The sequence below is a fragment of the Tripterygium wilfordii genome, chromosome 1, assembly GCF_013401445.1.
Source record: "Tripterygium wilfordii isolate XIE 37 chromosome 1, ASM1340144v1, whole genome shotgun sequence".
NCBI lineage: Eukaryota > Viridiplantae > Streptophyta > Magnoliopsida > Celastrales > Celastraceae > Tripterygium > Tripterygium wilfordii.
Window position 1 is genome coordinate 8834067 of NC_052232.1, and position 17963 is coordinate 8852029.

The following is a 17963-nucleotide window of genomic DNA, read 5'->3' on the forward strand; positions in this document are numbered from 1 at the left end:
TATATTTCTAAATAATGGCATATTAGGGTTAGGATTTAGTTATAGCAACCACACATCAGCTACTCTTAAAAGATTATCTAAGATACAATAAAATGAATATGATATTATCAAAATATCCCTACCAATCAAACATTGTCATTAGACGACTGAATGCCGCCATGAAGGAATAGAAAACAAGGCCACCTCGATACCAACCGAGGAAAGACTCTTCATCGATTACCGAAATAAGTGCCTCGATTCCGACAGAGGTAGATGCCTCAATCCTAGGTGGAAACACCTTTTAAGAATCAGTGTCTCAATAGGATACAAACTCTAAACAAGTCCGACTCCCATTTGGAGAGGAATATGGATGGTATTTAGCATCCGAGAAATCTTGATAAAATCAATGAGAGAGTCCTACTTCTATTATAACAAGAACACTTTACCTCTTATAAAAAAGGAACTTCAAGTGCCACGTAAGCATCCGAACTCCTGCACTTATTGAGAGAGAGGAAGAGCTCCAAGCACTGAGCCATCCTCCCTAGTACTGGAATTCTGTACTGAATTGAGCGTAGGAGAAGTTCCCTCAAGCACACCCTCAGGACCCTATCATAGCTTACGTTTGTTCCCTGTGTGCATGAAGGAAAGGAAAACACTCATTGATCAGAAAGAAAATCAACAACTTGAGCTCGGTCCGACTAACTGATTCGTCTAGTAGGGTCGGTGTTATTTATGACATCATTAGAGTCATTTTACGGTTTTGCATATTCAACAACACTTTACATCAACTCCTCTAAACCGTCTTCTATAACTTAAAATATTCATTTCTCCAATCACTTTTAATATTATGTTTAATTTTTATCGATTATATTTAGAAGAAAAATATATTTTTGACATCATCATTTTTAATAAAAAAAATATTATTAAATATTTTAAATATCATTATCATAAAATATTAATTGAGTCCAAAAATTGACTGAAATGGTTATATTCTCAACATTGAGATTTTAGACAGTCAATTGAGTCTAAAATTATGTTTGAGAATATTCTAATGACATATTTTAATTCTTTTTTTTAGAGGGACATATTTTAGTTGTCATCGATCATTATATTATAAAAATTATGCTTGAGAATATCAATCGCTTATTTTATTGTTTTAATTATTAATTAATCCCTTAATTAATTGTAATTGTATACACTAATTGACCGCACTTTCCAAATTACCAATACACAAATTCAAGACAATTAAATGTAATTGGATACACCAACCCGCTGTCTTGTTGTCCATCGTACGTTTATCACACAGGGCATTGGAAATGGTCATACAAACATCAAGTGGCAAATTCAAAATCCGAATTCACTGGCGGCATAACTAATTTGTGGGGTCCGGGGGCAACGTTCATAAAATTTTTTAGGGTTATTTATATGGTATGAAAATAATCATTAGTAATAATTTTAAGAAATAAAATATTACATATTTATTTATTACAATTATTCTCTACGAGTGTTCATATTTTGAATAGTAAGAGTAAGCTAGGTAAGACAGGCTATATTTTCTTTTCATTTAATTTCCACATGTCATCATCTTCAAGTAACTTAACTACTAACCAATCCATGCTTTTACGACAAACAATCCAACTAACCATCCTATTTGGGCGGCTTAAGGTTAATCATGGACTAGTCAATAATGAATAGTGTAAATATTCTAGCAAAGAGAAATAGTATGCATGTGACTCGACTTTAATTTGATTTGATTTGATGACTGAAGAGGAGGAGACATGCATAATAAATTATATATGTAACGTACCTACAATAAGAACGACCCGATTAGAATTTAGGACCCTTCCTATCAAAACTATATGTTAAATCACGATATATTTCTAAATAATGACATATTAGGGTTAGGATTTAATAGCAACCACACATCAACTACTCTTAAAAGATTATCTAAGATACAATAAAATGAATATGATATTGTCAAAATATCCCTACCATCAAACATCGTCATGAGACGACTGAATGCCACGATGAAGGAATAGAAAACAAGGCCAGCTCAGTATCAACCGAGGAAAGACTCTTCATCGATTACCGAAATAAGTGCCTCGATTCCGACACAGGTGGGTGCCTCAATCCGAGGTGGAAACACCTTTGAAGAATCAATATCTCAATAGGATATAAACTCTAAACAAGTCCGACTCTCATTTGGAGAGGAAATCAATGAGGGAGTCCTACTTCTATTATAACAAGAACACTTTACCTCTTATAAAAAAGGAACTTCAAGCGCGACGTAAACATCCGAACTCCTGCACTTTGAATTACTTATTGAGAGAGAGAAAGAGCTCCAAGCACTGAGCCATCCTCCCTAGTATTGGAATTCTGTACCGAATTGAGCGTAGGAGAGGTTCCCTCAAGCACACCCTCGGGACCCTATCATAGCTTACATTCATTCCCTGTGTGCATGAAGGAAAGGAAAACACTCACCGATCAGAAAGAAAATTAACAACTTAAGCTCGGTCTGACTAACTGATCCTTCTAGTAGGGTTCGTCCTATTTACCACATCATCAAAGTCATTTTATTGTTTTACATATTCAACAACACTTCACATCAACTCCTCTAAACCGTCTTCTATAACTTAAAATATTCATTTCTCCGATCACTTTTAATATTATGTTTCATTTTTATCTATTATATTTAGAAGAAGAAATATATTTTTGACATCATCATTTTTAATAAAATAATATGAATAAATATTTTAAAAATCATTATCATAAAATATTAATTGAGTCCAAAAATTGACTGAAACGGTTATATTCTCTAACACTAAGATTTTAGATAGTCAATTGAGTCTAAAATTATGCTTGAGAATATTCTAATGACATATTTTAATTCTTATCGATCAGTATATTATAAAAATTATGCTTGAGAACATCAATCACTTAATTTATTGTTTTAATTATTAATTAATCCCATAATTAATCGTAATTGTATACACAAATTGACCGCACTTTCCAAATTACCAATAAACAAATTTAAGACAATTAAATGTAATTATTAGATACACCAACCCGCTGTCTTGTTGTCCATCGTACGTTTATCACACAGGGCATTGGAAATGGTCATACAAACATCCAATGGCAAATTCAAAATCCGAATTCACTGAGGGCATAATTAATCTGTGGGGTCCATGGACAACGTTCATAAATTTTTTTGAGTTATTTATATGGTATAAAAAAAATCATTAATAATAATTTTAAAAAATAAAATATCATATTTATTACAATTATTCTCTACGAGTCTTCATATTTTAAAAACGTTCTATTACAATACATTAGTAACAGTTCAAAATAACTCTTTTTTCTATAAAACATACGAGACAATGTCATTCATCCGATTATACAAATCTACAAACGTTACCCTCTGTCACTGAATCCGTTGATATTGCAAAGTTAGGACGACACTACTAAATTAAGAAGATGAGGCAGTAAGGCTCTACAGCTCTACTAATTCATCACTAGCAATATATCATCGGAAACAAACAAATCAATTAGGGAAGGGGAGAAAACGAACTGGCGAGAAGAGTCGATGCTATGGGCTGAGTCCCGAGAAGACGAGCACAAGGGCGGATCAATTAGGGGGAGACTGAAAAGTCAATGCTATGGCTCAAGCCTTTTGTCATTCAATCTTCTAAGAGAAACCAGAAAGACACAAGAGAGACCCAAAACGGTAGCCGTTGCCCATTCCTTTTACCACGAATCTCATCCATCTGCTCTGTTCCTACCAACTTTCTTCTCAGTAATTTCATCGAATATGTGGAGTGCAATTCCAGGTTCACCACAGGCAGGCGGCAGCATAGCTCTCATTAATTTGATGCCGAGAAGATCCGATCAAGTGCAATATTGCTAAGGTGTCCAAAATGTACTTGGGCCATACATTGATGGGCAAGATTTGGGCTAAGCTTGGCTGCTAAAAATTTTGGAATCTAAGCTCGGCCCGATTAGGCTCATATTGGAAAGCCCAATTATGGAGGCTGAAGCCCGTTTTGGCTAAACTAAACTAAAGCACAGCAACTAAACCCCTCTGCTTTTGAAACTAATAAAGTGAAGCTGAAGAGGGCGGGGTTGCGGGGTTTCTTTTTAAAACCCTCCATAAAAACTAGACAACAAAACAGGAACACTCCCTTTCTCTCCGTCCGTCCGTCCATCCATCCATCCGTTTCGATCTGATGGTTTGTCTTTGGGATTCGTGCAGTCTCGACCTCAATTTTCTCTCGCTTTCTCTGCTCTGGACTAAAGACAGTCACAGTAGTGAAGTAGTACCTCCTCTCCTCGAAAACCCCTTCAAGCCCACATTTTCTTTTTGTTCTCTCTTTTGTTTGGTATTCTTGTTTTTGTTTCTCTCTCATTTTTTTTCTTCTTTTCTCTAGTTTTAGAATACTAGGGTTTGAGATGTTCCCTGCTATTCGGATCCAAGGCCAAGATGGCCCCGGCCCCGGCCCCGGCCCCGGCCCCGGCATTCCCCTTGAGAGATGGCATCTGCTCAAAAGGTGAGATTTTTTTACCTCTCTGGGTTTGTGTGTGGGGGTGTTTATAAATTAAATAGGCCTTGGAAGGGGCAGACTAGTAAAGGTTTGTTATTGATCTCCTTTTGTTCGTTTTGTTTTGTGGGTTCTGTTTGGAATTGTTATCTATTGTGGCAATGTCGATTGGTTTAATTTTTCAACCCATGTTTGTAATTTTCTTCAGATTTTGCATGTTTGTTTCACTCTCGACTAAAAGTGACTTGTGGCCTGTTGGCTCTTGCCGATGGGTATGGGAACTGGGTTTCATCTGGGAACCCTTTTGGAGGTGTCATTGTACCTACATTTTCTGTATGAATTCCAGTTTCACGTCATTGCTATTTATTAATGGAACTATGCCTGATTGTAAGACTTTTGACTTCTGTCTAGATAAATGGAAAAAGGATAACATAGTTGCAGAGGAAAAATATGCGGATGGTTTTTGGTTTCCATATCTCGTATTTGAAAGGAGAAGATATTTAGTTTAACTGCTGAAAAGATTGTTATACAACTGCTCTGTAATACCTTTCGTTTGAATTTGTAAGTCTTGAATGTGCTTAGGGCTCTTAGAGAAATAAGATCGGTGAAAGGAGAATCGAACCTCTGTTGTATCATGTATGCAAGTTCTACTACATTGGTGACTTGGTGTTAGTACGTGTTTGACAACATATACAATTTGATTATATTTATGATTTTTTTACCAAACCACGTCCTGTCTGATCTGCAATTTGCATTCAGTCAGTAGGGATGGCACTGCCTTGGAGAGGTACCATGCCATAAATAAATGACAGGGTTTTGGCCTCAAATCTCAATGTGTTGCAGCATTTTTTGTTTGAGGAATTTTTATTACTTAGGTACTGGATTTCAGTAGAGAATCTGAACAGAAGCTCTTGAATTTGATTGTTACTGCTGTACTTTTGCTATTTTCTGCATCTTTCGGGGCTATATATATTTTTCGCTGAGCAATGCTTTATGGGTATGAGTGTATCTGATTTGGCGTTGATCAACATCCGATAAAGGGATTACTTTTTTGCATGTGATCTGGAACACTTTTCTTTCTGTTGAAAAATATGCCGTATTTTCAATTGCCTGTTCTAAACATGATAGCCGAAAAGCATCGATTTGATTATTAACGGAGCGACTGCCTATGAGTTTCTAAACGTCTGTTTCTTAGTGTCCCTAAACTGTTTTCCTTTTTTCTTTTTTGTTGATGTTCTGGCAATCAAATTTAGATCACGGATTATATTCTATGAGAGTACAATGTTTTACTGGTATTTCTCTTGTTGGCTTGTTTCAAGTTGTAGCTTTGTTCTTTCTCTTTATGTTGCTTTTCTCCTCTGCCCCTTGGTAAATTTCTTTTGCATAAGGAAAAAAAGAAGAAGTACTAATGTGTTTGGATTTTTGAATTATTCTAATTATACTAATGATAAAAATCTTGGCTTCGTTTACTAGTTCAAGTGGTACAATCAATGTACTGATTCGTAATGCGTAAGTGAAAAGTATGATTCAAATTGTCAATTTCTTATAACTAGAAAATCCCTTTGAGGTGCAAGTTCGTTGTCGGTTTCTTGTTAAATGCGAGCTAGAAAAACTTTTCAAGAAGTCATTTTTCTTCCTTCTGATGCAATGAACCTTGTTGTATGATATGATTGGTTTGAATTTATATATATATATATATATATATAGAATTTCTCCTTGGCTCGGTTAATATGGGGTTGGTTTTTGTTAAATTACTTACACCTGACTCTGTAATTTTTTTTTTTTACAAATGCTAGTTTAGAGACAAGATTGATGCAGATGACCTCCACCGAAAGGCTTTGGTTCCATTCCAGCATTGGACATGAAAAACTAATCAGTAAGGTGCTGTTGGAAGATATGGATTGATATAGTTGAGATTTGGAATAGGGAATGAAGCCATTGGTCCGTGTAGCGTAGGGAAACAACAGCGTATTATATTCGATTTTTGTTGTAAATTTGAATCTATTTTGAATTGATTAAGATGTTAGAAACAATGCTTTACTTTCTCTGTTCATGCTCTCTCTCTTTGTCTGTGCATTTGTGCTTTTTCTCTCTGTTTCTTCAGTTTCAAACTTCTGAAGGTTGATGACCAGTGCCCGAAGAATTGTCATTGGAGAGGGCAGGATAGTAATTTCTCACTTGTCGCGGTGGGATCTTGATGATGTTCTCCTTGGAGAGCTTGTTAACACTTCGTTGGCAAAAAGGAACAAACGAACAATGAAAATATCCAAGTACAATGTAGCTTGAATGATGAGCTGGGCCTTCGAAACATTTCAGCCATGTTAAGCCTGAGTTTGAAACTGCATGGGCTAGCTCTAAGAAAAGAAGTGAAACATCTTAGTAACCAAAGGAAAAGAAAGCAAAAGCTATTCTCGTAGTAGCGGCGAGTGAAATGGGAACAGCCAAAACTGTGACCAACCCTTTTTCCATCTCTCGTTTAAGACGACGTTCTTATTTATTATTTTTACATGTCTAGCTTGTTAGTCTAGGATCCGTATTGATACGTCAGCGAACTTATCATCTGTGGCGGAGAATTTGAGAAAAACTCATGAATATTCACACTCTACAATTTATTTATAATTCAAAGATATTTGTTTCTTCTTCTTTGGATGTGCCAATTTCACAAGCATTGATTTGACTCCATTGCTTTCAATTCAAACCAAACTTACCCGTTCAATTAAATTAATCATTCTTAATAGCCATTGGTGCCACTCGGCTCTCTAGGATCTATACACAATATCTAAAACTTAAATTTTTAAAATTTATAGGTCGCATCAGGTGACAGCAATCAGTAAAAAAGTAAAATTTAAGTGATTTGTATAGTAATTATACTCGGACTCTATAAATATATAGATGGTAACACTAACTTGATTAAGTTGTAATTTGTTGATACTTTCCGCGCATTACGGGTCTCTCAATTAGTCTTATGAATTATTAAAAATAAAACCCAATTGGCAAAGTTGGTATAAGTTGCTATCATGATGACAGTGATTGAAAATAGGGTTTGCACATCTTAAGATAAAACGTGAGGTTATTGTGAGTGGTTGGTTATAAACAAATGACAATCACAAATTTTGTCAAACCTTACACATATTTCTTCTATTTAACATAAGAGATAAATATTGGCTATTTAATCACGTGTTTAATTGAACACAATAAAAATTCTTGACTTCCATCATGAGAACTAAATGCTGAAAACAACATCCATTCATAAAAATGGTTCAAAATCCAACCACAAACATTAACGATATTTTCTGTGAATTTATTTTTCATGAAGTGTCGGCCATTAGTTGTCAATCTCAAAAAACGCGTCCTATTGTGAAAGGCACAAATTCTTTGCTTATATAATACGAAACTTGAAAGAAAAAAAATCCATTACCCAATTTGGACTTATTCAAATGTATATAAATAAATAAACTAGACTATACATACATACATACATACATATATAAATAAATAAACTAGACTATACATACATACATACATACATATATATATATATTATCGTTTTTTTTGTATCATCTCTTGGTTATGGATTGACTTGTTGTCTTAGAATTTTAAAAGGTTAAAAAGTCTCATTATTTGTTCCCTCTTGTCAATTAAGGAATTGATAAGAGGAAGAAAAGTGAAATTAAATAAGCTTTTTTAGTGTTAGAATATATATGCACAAAATTGACCCAACACCTAAAGATATAAATTTTTGGACTTTTGAGGTTCGTATGAGCGTTAAGTATAGTATTAAATCTTAATCTACCACATATCTCACGTTGGTTACAATCAAACATTATATATAATATAAGTTTTCAAGTAAATAAATTGTATATTTTAATTTTAATTTAAGGAAACAAGTACACACCTCCATGGGTTATTGTCGAAATAATAATAATAATTTGCCCATTATTGGTTTGGCTTGTTGTTCTCGTCTCTCGAGACATTGGTATTAAAAAATAAAGAAAGATTGTTATTATAATAATTAAACGAATAATAACTTTGTTATCAATCCAAATTGAAATCAAACTTATTCAATTTTATGTTACCGACAATCCAAAATATCTATTTTCTTTATATGAGAATCACACCAGACAAGCTCCCCTTTGAACCGCTGATATGAACCTTAACTCATGTCGTCCGACTCGTGCACATAGAAATTTTACACCTGACGACATAATAAGTTAGGCCAAAGTTCAACGCGTGATTACAAATGTAATGCTCCCAGTGGGTCAAACTTAGCTAAATATCTCATAGACTTCTGACCATTCTACGTAGGGGTGGTCAAAATTCGGATTCGGGTTGGATAACATCACGTGTTTATAAAATATTTACATGTACAAACCCTAACCCAGATTGGATTTTGGACATACTTAATTGAATAAACCCGGATTGGTTTAAATCCATACAAGTAAATTGGACAATAATCTAATTCGGGTTAGGGTCTGGACAAGTAAACCGTTGGTTTTAAACCAGACAAATTTTTTTGTTTGGAATCAAATTTCGAACATATAACTTATATACAAATTTGGTTTATTTTGGGTCAAACAAATTTGGTTATTCAGACCGGATAAAGTCTTGCTATCCCTAATTCTATGTATTGATATATAAATAATTTTTTATGGGTCACTCGTTGAATGTACCAAGCACCTTCTCATCCATGTGAGATAATTAGAGGCCGGGTGCTTATGTGAGAAATTATTCAATGGTCCTAATATGTCATATCATATGTTGATTTGGTGTACTAGAGTCAATAAGAATAAGATGATGAGAATTCTTGATCAGTAGTTGAGAAGTATTCAAAATTTAACTCGTAAACCAACCACTTTAATTTATTCATAACGACCCCCCATGAGTTGGCATCATTCAATTGATATGGGTCCACTAAATATCTTCTCGTGCTTGGGTCGGATTTTTTGGCCATAAATATTGGACAAGTGAGTACTCCATATGTACAATTACTGATAATATTGTCCTCATATTAAGTTTTAATTAATGGCCTTTCCAACCGATGCTAAGTCAGCCATGATCAGTGTCCAAGAGCTCATCAAAGAGCCCTTGACGTTGATCCCACAACAATACATTCGTTTTGGTGATCAAGAACCTTCAACTACTATTCTCTTTGATCGTTCAAATCTCTTGCCTACTCTGCCAATTCTTGACATGAAACAATTGGAGTCGGGTTCTGAGCTTCAGAAACTGCATTTGGCCTGCAAAGATTGGGGTTTCTTTCAGGTTTTCAAATGTTCTATTCTGTTTTCATTCACCTTTTGATTTGAGTTGGTGTATGTTCATATTCATTGAAGTCAAAACATGAATGTGTGTATATATATATATATATGCAGGTGGTGAACCATGGTGTAAGTTGTTCATTAATGGAGAAACTGAGGTACGAGATTGAAGAGTTTTACAAGCTTCCTATGGAGGAGAAAGTCAAGTACAAGATGAGGCCAGCAGATCTTGAAGGGTTCGTAAACGTCGCCCGAAGAGAAGGAAAACTTGATTGGGGTGATGGTTTCTATATGACAACCAATCCCATCACCAGAAGAAAACCATACCTCTTTCCAGAGCTCCCTTCATCCTTAAGGTTAATTCCCTCTCTACATCTCCCTTTCTTGTTGATTTAATGCCACATCAGCGTTAAATCTGCTCACAACTATATGAAATCTGCCCGGGTAGCTGTTTTGTCTCATTTTGAAACATTAAATGATCGATGATCCTGCAACAATATATATTTCTTTGGGTGACTAATTCGTAACAAGCCTTATCTTTGTTGCATGCAGGAATACGTTAGAGCGTTATATAACCGAGTTGCAAGAACTGGGCATGAGACTTCTTGGGGTTATGGCGAGGGCTCTGAAGATAGAGAGGGAGGAAGTGGTAGAGTTGTTTGAAGATGGGATGCAATCGGTGAGGATGACTTATTACCCTAAATGCCCACAACCAGAGCTGGTTATGGGGTTTACGCCTCATTCCGATGCGACCGGAATCACCATTCTTAACCAGCTTAATGGGGTGGATGGTCTTGAGATTATGAAAGATGGGGTTTGGATTCCTGTGAATTTTCAACCAGATGCCTTTGTTGTAAATGTAGGAGACATATTAGAGGTATGCTTGCTTCATACTTCATTATCATTCTCTCTCTCTCTCTCACTCTATACATACATACATACATATATTTATATTTATTAACACGTGTGATTTATTTTAATCTTGTGAAAGAACCCTTGGTTGACTTCGACTAACATAACAAGCTAGATTTGCATGATTGATGCAGGAATTAATCATTTGGGTTTCAGAATTCAAATAGCAAAACATGTTGCAATTAGATTCAATATTGCCTATATATACTATCTATTAAAAGCATAAGAGCATTAGCATCATTGTCTCTTAGTCAACCAAATTGGGCTTGCCCGGCAAGTTATCGGTTTCGGCTAAAGACGTATGTTTGCGATATTTTCATGGTTCGATTCTCAGTGGGATCTATCTCCATTGGGTTTTGTGCTGAGCGTCATCCTAACTTGGCTGATTTTGTCGGTAGGTTGTGCACTTGGCCTTTTCAGCCTGAGTTTTTAGCCCAACTTGACCATCCAAAATAGACAAGCCATTGATATTGTTCTCGGCTAACCAAAAACAAAATAATTCTCTTAGTCGATTATCTATTTTACCTATTCAAATACCAATTTTTTTCACAATTTACACATCTCTACTCAATATAGTTGCATCGGAGTCTCTATTCCAATCTCTATAGTAAAACGTTAAAATATTAATTTTCCGTTCTTTTATCGTTCTTTCTTTATCTTTTACAATCTCATGTAAAATGAAATTATTTAAGAATATAATTATTATGGATTATATATTTAATTTTAGAAAAAAAACTAATTATAAATGATTAACATAATTCTCTAGATATTAAATGATTAGTTTCAAATAATTTTTGTCTCTCCGGACGTTTGGAGTGTTTTTTGCAGATTTTAAGCAATGGGATCTACAGCAGCATAGAGCACAGGGCCATGGTGAATTCAATGAAAGAAAGGATCTCCATAGCCTTCTTCATGAACCCTAAATTTGAGGCTGATATTGGACCCATTTCAAGTCTAATCAATTCACAAAACCCCCCATTATTCAAGAAAATAGGGATAGAGCAGTACATCAAAGATGCCGCCTCTCGCAAGGTCTACAGAAAATCTCTTCTAGAGCGCATAAAAATCAAAATTGATCAGGAGTCACAAGATGGATGATACCAGTTGATATTATCCTGCACTGTTGACTCAGCTGTCCAGTGAACATGTTGTGGTGTGGGTCGTGGGGGTTGAAATAAAGTCATATTTACGTGGTGTGCTTTTATGTTTCACACGACCAGCAAGTCAAAGGAGTGCGAACCCAATTTCATATCAAATACAAATTGTTTCAATCTCTTTCGCGATTTTAAATTTCACAGAAATTACTGTCTACAGTAGATTGTGTTGCTTTAGACCAAATTGCACATTGTTGATCTTAATTATTTTCATGTAACCGATCTAAAATAAGTGGGATTAAGTCGTAGATGGTGGGGACTCTTCTCTGGATGATTCCTAACCTTTTGGCTAATTTTCTTAGTAGTTAGTATGAATTTTGGGTAATTTTCTAACATATCCATCTAGATAATCACACAAGGCCTTTTGTTTTGTTTTTCCCCCTCCCCCCCCCCTATAAGCCTCACAAATCTCATTATTTTAGGAAGCTATGGACAAAATGTACAAAACCCCCCAAGAATAAAAAATTATGACGCTCCCAATGAAAAATATTACCAGGTCCAACAGCTCCACGCGAAACATAAAGTCTAAAATGGGCAACAACAATGGAAACCTACGGGCTGCTTGGGGCTTTTACTTGGGCTAGATTGACTCTAATCCCTCAACTATTCAAAGGTATCTTGTTCTTCCCTCAAAATTCCGATATAAAAAAAATCATACATGACATCTCTATAACTATAGGAGTAATTTTTACACCCGTTATCCCAATTGGCTTAAATTTTAAACCTGTCATCTCACAAAATCTTAAAATACCCGACTCTTCAAAATCCTTAAACTATTTTATTGTATAATTTACGCACTAAAAATGCTATACATTAATAGTTTAGAGATAATACTATTCTTGTTTGTAAAAGTTTACCAACTAAGATTACTTCAATATGCCAAATTGATGTCACGTTGAATTTTTTCGACTACTCTCTCATTTGAAGAACGAAATAAATACCTTTCAATAATTGAACAAAGTTAAGAGTAAAAAAGTTTAAAGACGAAAGTGAAACTAAGGAAATGCATAACTGTATTCTTGTGGCTTTGAAGAGTGAATGGGCAATTGTATGCATTTACTGATACAACAGTGCGAAAAGAAGGTCCGACATCAAGTTTTCAAGAGTAAGTAAGGAAATGCAATTGTATCAGTAAACTTGATGCAATTGCAATTGCATTTCCTTACTACTCTTGAAAACTTGATGTCGGACCTTCTTTTCGCACTGTTGTATCAGTAAATGCATACAATTGCCCATTCACTCTTCAAAGCCACAAGAATACAGGATCAATAGCTGTCTTTATACTCTACTTTTAAGTTTTAACTAATGAATAATTACAAAATCCTCCAAATCCCTGCAAAAAAATGTGGTTCATAATGCAGTTCATTTACAACTGACGTACAACTACTTTTCCTACCACCACAACTATATTACAGAAGAAAAGTACTGAGTAGAAGAGATAAATCAGACCTCACAACATTTCAGGAAAAATCTCTCCTTCCTCTTCAGGATTCAAGATTTGCTCCTCATCCATCATGATATCTTCCTTCAGAAACAAACCCAATCGCTCTAATGGGTTCCCAACACGGGCATATTCGAATAGCGAACATCCGCAAAGCGTCTCGAGTTCTCTTTCAATCAACACATTCTGATCCATTTCAACCGTTGTTTCCATCTGTATAATGTATATGATGGCAAAAAAAGAGAAATCAATAAGCCACTCACTGTAAAGTCAGCTGTGTGATAAACTGGGTATAGGAACAGGCCAAACCTGCAGAACTGCAACCCGAGCTGCTTCCCTAGCTTGCTCCCTCTGTTTTTTCAGTTCTGCTTCTAGCCTTTCTCGAGCAGCAGCCTCAGAGGCCCTAATTTGGGCTTCAATCCTAGCTTTCTCTGAATGGGTCAAAAAGGGAATATTTTAGAAAGAAGTAAATGGGTTTCAAAAGGACAAAATAACGTCAGACCTTCCTTCCACATTCAGATAAAACCTCAAGACCTTTCAAGTGTAACAAAATTCATCCACCGAATTTCTAGAAACAAGCATTCGCATTACAGCATGTATTGCAAATTTGCAACCATTAGTACCATAATATTTTTTAACATTTATAAAACCTATTAGGACTATTACTAAATAAGAGGATGATTGAAAATACTTGACGCCTAAAAATAGGTTCCTCATTCATTTGCAATTTAAAGACAAATCTAAAACCATCATATAACTTCTAAGCCACCAAATTCACAGCCACCACTATTTTGTGACGAGGTCTGACTAGATCAAGATGCATGCGATAATGCAGACTGTCACAAATAAATAATTAAATATGTAGAAGTGCATTCAAAATAAAAAAAACTTTCATTGTTGTATTAGTTGTGAGGTCTGACAAATGCTAAGATTGTTTTAATCAACTTTAAATTGGCATTGTTTTTTTTTTTTTCTTTTTTTTCAGAACGTGGAACCCCCTTCCAAGGTTGGACAACATTGAAGAGCTAGGGATATTCAAAATGCGGGAAAAAAACCAGCAAAGTTTTTTAGGCACTTCAAAATTCAAATAATTGCGAAGTTGCATAAATCTCACCTTCACGCTGCTTCTTTTCCAGTTTTTCCTTCTCTTGCCGCAACTTCACTGGATCAGCCTTATCACCCTAAGTGATGGGAAGAGGGATTGTATGAGCAATATGTGAAACTAACCAACCACAAAAGGTTCTGACATCCAGATATAAAATGGAAAACATTCCCAAAAAGGAATAAAGGACTACCTGATCAAGGAGGGTCTTCTGTTGCGCTTTCACGATAGTGTCTGCAAAACGACTCCTGAGCATTGCAGCACGAAGAGCCCTCTTCGGTGATAACTCTAAATCATATACAGAAGTTCCCCATCCTGAACCACAGAAAAAAGAATAAGGCACTCTATATGAAGCCGAATGCGGAACACCTGCAGCTACTTTCACATGATTCATTAAATTTTTGAGGATAAACTGACCTTCCACAGACGTTGCATCAGTGGTAGAAATAGTAAGTTGAGAACTAGGACATAAACTCTCATCTTCAATAGAACTCACAGCCCCTTTAGAACAATTTCAGCAACATAATCAATATTCACAACATCGGGTACCAAGTCCTTACATCACATACAACAAACGAGAAAGGCCACTCACCATCAGAAGTTCCATCTGACTTGCTTGTATGTGATGTTGATGTCTTTTTTGCCTGCCAATCCTGCACTTAAGCCGGATGATGAGGGGCTTGACCACTTGTTTTATGGAATATGGAACTAAGTGCAGTGGCTCAAATCACCCTCCCTATGAATAATTTATACCAGTTTGGAAATAAAAAAATATTTATACCATTTTGGAAATATCAGCATTGCTTGAACGATGATCTCCTCCTACTGATATTTCAGATGAAATGTCTACAACAAAGGGAAAAAGAAATCAGTCAGCTAAAATTATCATTGATCACAACCAAAGCAGAATGTTGAAAGAAAATACCAACCACCTGAGGATGCACGAGCTGAGTCACCAGAAAGGCTACATCTACAAGTATTTCTCCCCATAGTGCAACATTTGCACACAACAAGGCTCATTGATGGCTTGGCATTGGCAAAGCCACAAGGACGTCTACTAACAGTGTCATTGCCTAAAAGACACATGGTGAATTAGCTCCAGTAAAGAGCAATAAAGCAGAAACTGTAGACTGCCATTTCCATACCTTCACAAACATTCTCTTCTACCGGCTTGCGATTGCTGTTCTGACCTACCTTAGCAAGCTTCACCTAAAAGAAGTAAACACAAGTAAGATAGAGAAGCAATGCAAACACTTACTGCAAAAACTATTATAAAAATGACTGTACAAATCCACCAAATACATACCAGATCTAACAAAATTAGTGCCAATAAGCAAATCTGATGAAAATAAAAAATGGCAAGTTGGTAACACTCACTTTTGCAGATTTTGCATCACATTTTCCAATTGTCTTCCCTTCAGCTGACTTAGGCGTATCGGCTGATAAACTGCTACTCAAATGAGATGTTTCAGGGCAATTTTGTCTTGCCTCAGAAACTTCCTTCGCATGACCACTCAAAACATTTCCCAGTCCAAACTTCGGTCTTTTACAGTTCCATCTGTCCTCAACAGATTTCCACTTGAGCTCAAAAATATTCTTCAGCGTCTCTGCCATTTTGTGGACATTATTCGAGGGAGGATTATAATGCATTGCATTAGAGAAGGTCAATCTTACATCAGCAGCAAACTCATCAATGCCAAAGTACATGTTTTTATCCAGTTTCGATTTAACTGTTCCCAAATCCATGGGTTTGGATATGATCGAGAAATAATCAGGAATCTCCAATGCCACCGGATCCACCGCTTCATTGAAAACCCAACCAGCTGGATGCCTCATCAAAGCTTTCAGAATGGCAGCACATTGCTGAGTCACAGCACGATCCATCTTCTGTTTCTTCTCCCTCTGACACTCGGTTTCCCCGGGCAGTCCACGCTTTTTAGCAGCCATTATATTAGATTTCAGCTCAGGTAGGTCACCACCAAAATTCTTTTTCACCGAGGAACAAATCACAGCACTGTGTGATTTAATCATCTTGGATTGATTGCTCCCATAGTTACAGCACTTATCCCCTCCATCTATACGTGACAAATTTTGCCCATCCTCACAGGACCTTGTTCCAGAAACAGTTTCTATTGTTTTCGAAGAAAATTTGATCCTCAGCTTCCCCTTTGCTAGTACAGTTTCAGCAGCAATCATGGTGGAAGCCAATAAACTGAAAGTACCACTACCTCCAGTTAAATACTTACGATGCCATACCCCAAAACTGAAAATTCAAACTCCTTATAATCACACTTTTCAAAACCTGCAGAACTTGGAAGCAGATACACATTATTGAACTGAAAATATGCATAAGCTACAGAAAAGCCCACAGAAGTACAAAAAATTTAACAGCAAAAAAAGAATCAAAATAATCTTATCAAATTATACCAGTTCTGCCTAATACTCGATAAAAACAGATAGCTCAAAAATAGAAGGTAAAAGATAGCACTTAAATAATCATAAATAACCAATAGACCCATGATGCCATGATCTCTTAATTCTACAGCACTCACCATGAAATACACTTAAAGAGCAATCAATGAACTAAATAACACAAGCCACATAATATAACAACAAGAAACATACATAATCTATAATGATTTGAAGGGAAGTCCAAAGAGTTCGATTCTTAAGAAGACAGAGAAGAAAAAAAATCGAAGAAACTGAACCAAGGAACGGGTTTTCTCAACACCATATAATAGCATCCATAGGCAATTACTGCGAGTAATTCTCATTTTATCTCTAGGACAGGCACCTAAAGCCCTATCTTCATTATTCACAAAGTTAACAAAACGCAAATATAAAACAAGGATGTAATTTTGCAGTTACGTAATACATATCAACTGGATTACAATTAGTACAAATTTTTCAAAATTTGCAAATAAAATTAATATAAGGCCATATAAGACTAAGAAATAAAATTAATATAAGGGCATATAAGACTAAGATGAGGGAAAACAACATGGGAACTAGAGAGTCGACTGAAATATTAGACCACAAAAGGACCACCAAAATCTAGACGTTCTACTCTTCTAGCAAAGCGAAACTCAATATCCCAAACCCAGATACCCAATACCAAAAAAAATTTGACTAGGAAAGAAATCTGGACGCAACCGAAGAAAACCCAGAATCTGATTTGCTTGTATCAAAATCAGAACTTGTAAATCACGAATTCAATCGAACTCCAGTTGAGCTCACAAACACCACAAGAAGAAAAAGAAGAAGAAATAACAAGTGGACAGAGAGATCACCACGCCGGAGTAACCCAGATGAAGTAAACAAGTTCAAATTAAGATTACGAGTCGTCGACATAATAAATCATAAACCCAAATTACACATACCTGAACCTGATTCCTTCGATTCGCAAATCGTACATAGCAATCGACCGAACAGAGAACCGCGATGTCCCCCAGAATCGTGAAACCCTAAAAAAACCGAAGCGAGGAGGTTTAAGAGCGAGTAGACACTAAACTATACTGTGTGCTCGCCCTTTCTAGGTTTTTATCTCTGACGTATCAATGACGCAGGACTTTGATTTTTATA

The 17963-nt window shown here is 35.8% G+C and overlaps 2 protein-coding genes and 1 long non-coding RNA gene across 6 annotated transcripts; 2 read left to right on the forward strand and 1 right to left on the reverse strand.

Annotated features, from left to right (window-relative positions):
* Nucleotides 1–4063: 4063 nt before the first annotated feature.
* On the forward strand, nucleotides 4064–6574 carry LOC119998095. 2 transcript variants are annotated; one of them, XR_005468187.1, is made up of 2 exons: nucleotides 4064–4523; nucleotides 6311–6574. It is a non-coding gene; the product is annotated as an uncharacterized LOC119998095 (long non-coding RNA). The 2 variants fall into 2 exon arrangements; XR_005468189.1 differs by having other exon boundaries at nucleotides 6316–6574.
* A 2914-nt stretch (nucleotides 6575–9488) lies between these two features.
* On the forward strand, nucleotides 9489–12086 carry LOC119981625 (protein SRG1-like). Its single transcript, XM_038824733.1, has 4 exons — nucleotides 9489–9776; nucleotides 9887–10128; nucleotides 10325–10649; nucleotides 11513–12086. The coding sequence occupies exons 1-4, from the start codon at nucleotides 9537–9539 to the stop codon at nucleotides 11780–11782; spliced, it is 1077 nt and encodes a 358-aa protein (XP_038680661.1). The 5' UTR covers nucleotides 9489–9536; the 3' UTR covers nucleotides 11783–12086.
* A 961-nt stretch (nucleotides 12087–13047) lies between these two features.
* On the reverse strand, nucleotides 13048–17917 carry LOC120001443 (transcription factor GTE12-like). Of its 3 annotated transcripts, none has more exons than XM_038849795.1 (11): nucleotides 17762–17917; nucleotides 15759–16683; nucleotides 15527–15590; nucleotides 15314–15454; nucleotides 15163–15227; nucleotides 14974–15034; nucleotides 14799–14882; nucleotides 14575–14696; nucleotides 14394–14460; nucleotides 13589–13710; nucleotides 13048–13492 (listed from the first exon to the last, which is right to left on the reverse strand). In XM_038849795.1, the coding sequence occupies exons 2-11, from the start codon at nucleotides 16575–16577 to the stop codon at nucleotides 13289–13291; spliced, it is 1749 nt and encodes a 582-aa protein (XP_038705723.1). In that variant the 5' UTR covers nucleotides 16578–16683; nucleotides 17762–17917; the 3' UTR covers nucleotides 13048–13288. The 3 variants fall into 3 exon arrangements, with proteins under 3 accessions (XP_038705723.1, XP_038705707.1, XP_038705714.1); XM_038849779.1 differs by having other exon boundaries at nucleotides 15311–15454; XM_038849786.1 differs by having other exon boundaries at nucleotides 15311–15454; nucleotides 15759–16691; nucleotides 17762–17908.
* Between the last annotated feature and the right edge of the window lie 46 nt (nucleotides 17918–17963).

Excerpts from the sequence above, each read along its gene's own strand:
- LOC119981625 (XM_038824733.1), top strand. The coding sequence starts at position 9,537 with ATGGCCTTTCCAACCGATGCTAAGTCAGCCATGATCAGTGTCCAAGAG. Across the intron at positions 9,777-9,886 it reads AAGATTGGGGTTTCTTTCAG|GTGGTGAACCATGGTGTAAG; the intron begins GTTTTCAAATGT and ends ATATATATGCAG. Across the intron at positions 10,129-10,324 it reads GAGCTCCCTTCATCCTTAAG|GAATACGTTAGAGCGTTATA; the intron begins GTTAATTCCCTC and ends TGTTGCATGCAG.
- LOC120001443 (XM_038849779.1), bottom strand. The coding sequence starts at position 16,577 with ATGATTGCTGCTGAAACTGTACTAGCAAAGGGGAAGCTGAGGATCAAA. Across the intron at positions 15,591-15,758 it reads GTGATGCAAAATCTGCAAAA|GTGAAGCTTGCTAAGGTAGG; the intron begins GTGAGTGTTACC and ends TACTTCTTTTAG. Across the intron at positions 14,461-14,574 it reads AGAAGACCCTCCTTGATCAG|GGTGATAAGGCTGATCCAGT; the intron begins GTAGTCCTTTAT and ends CCCATCACTTAG.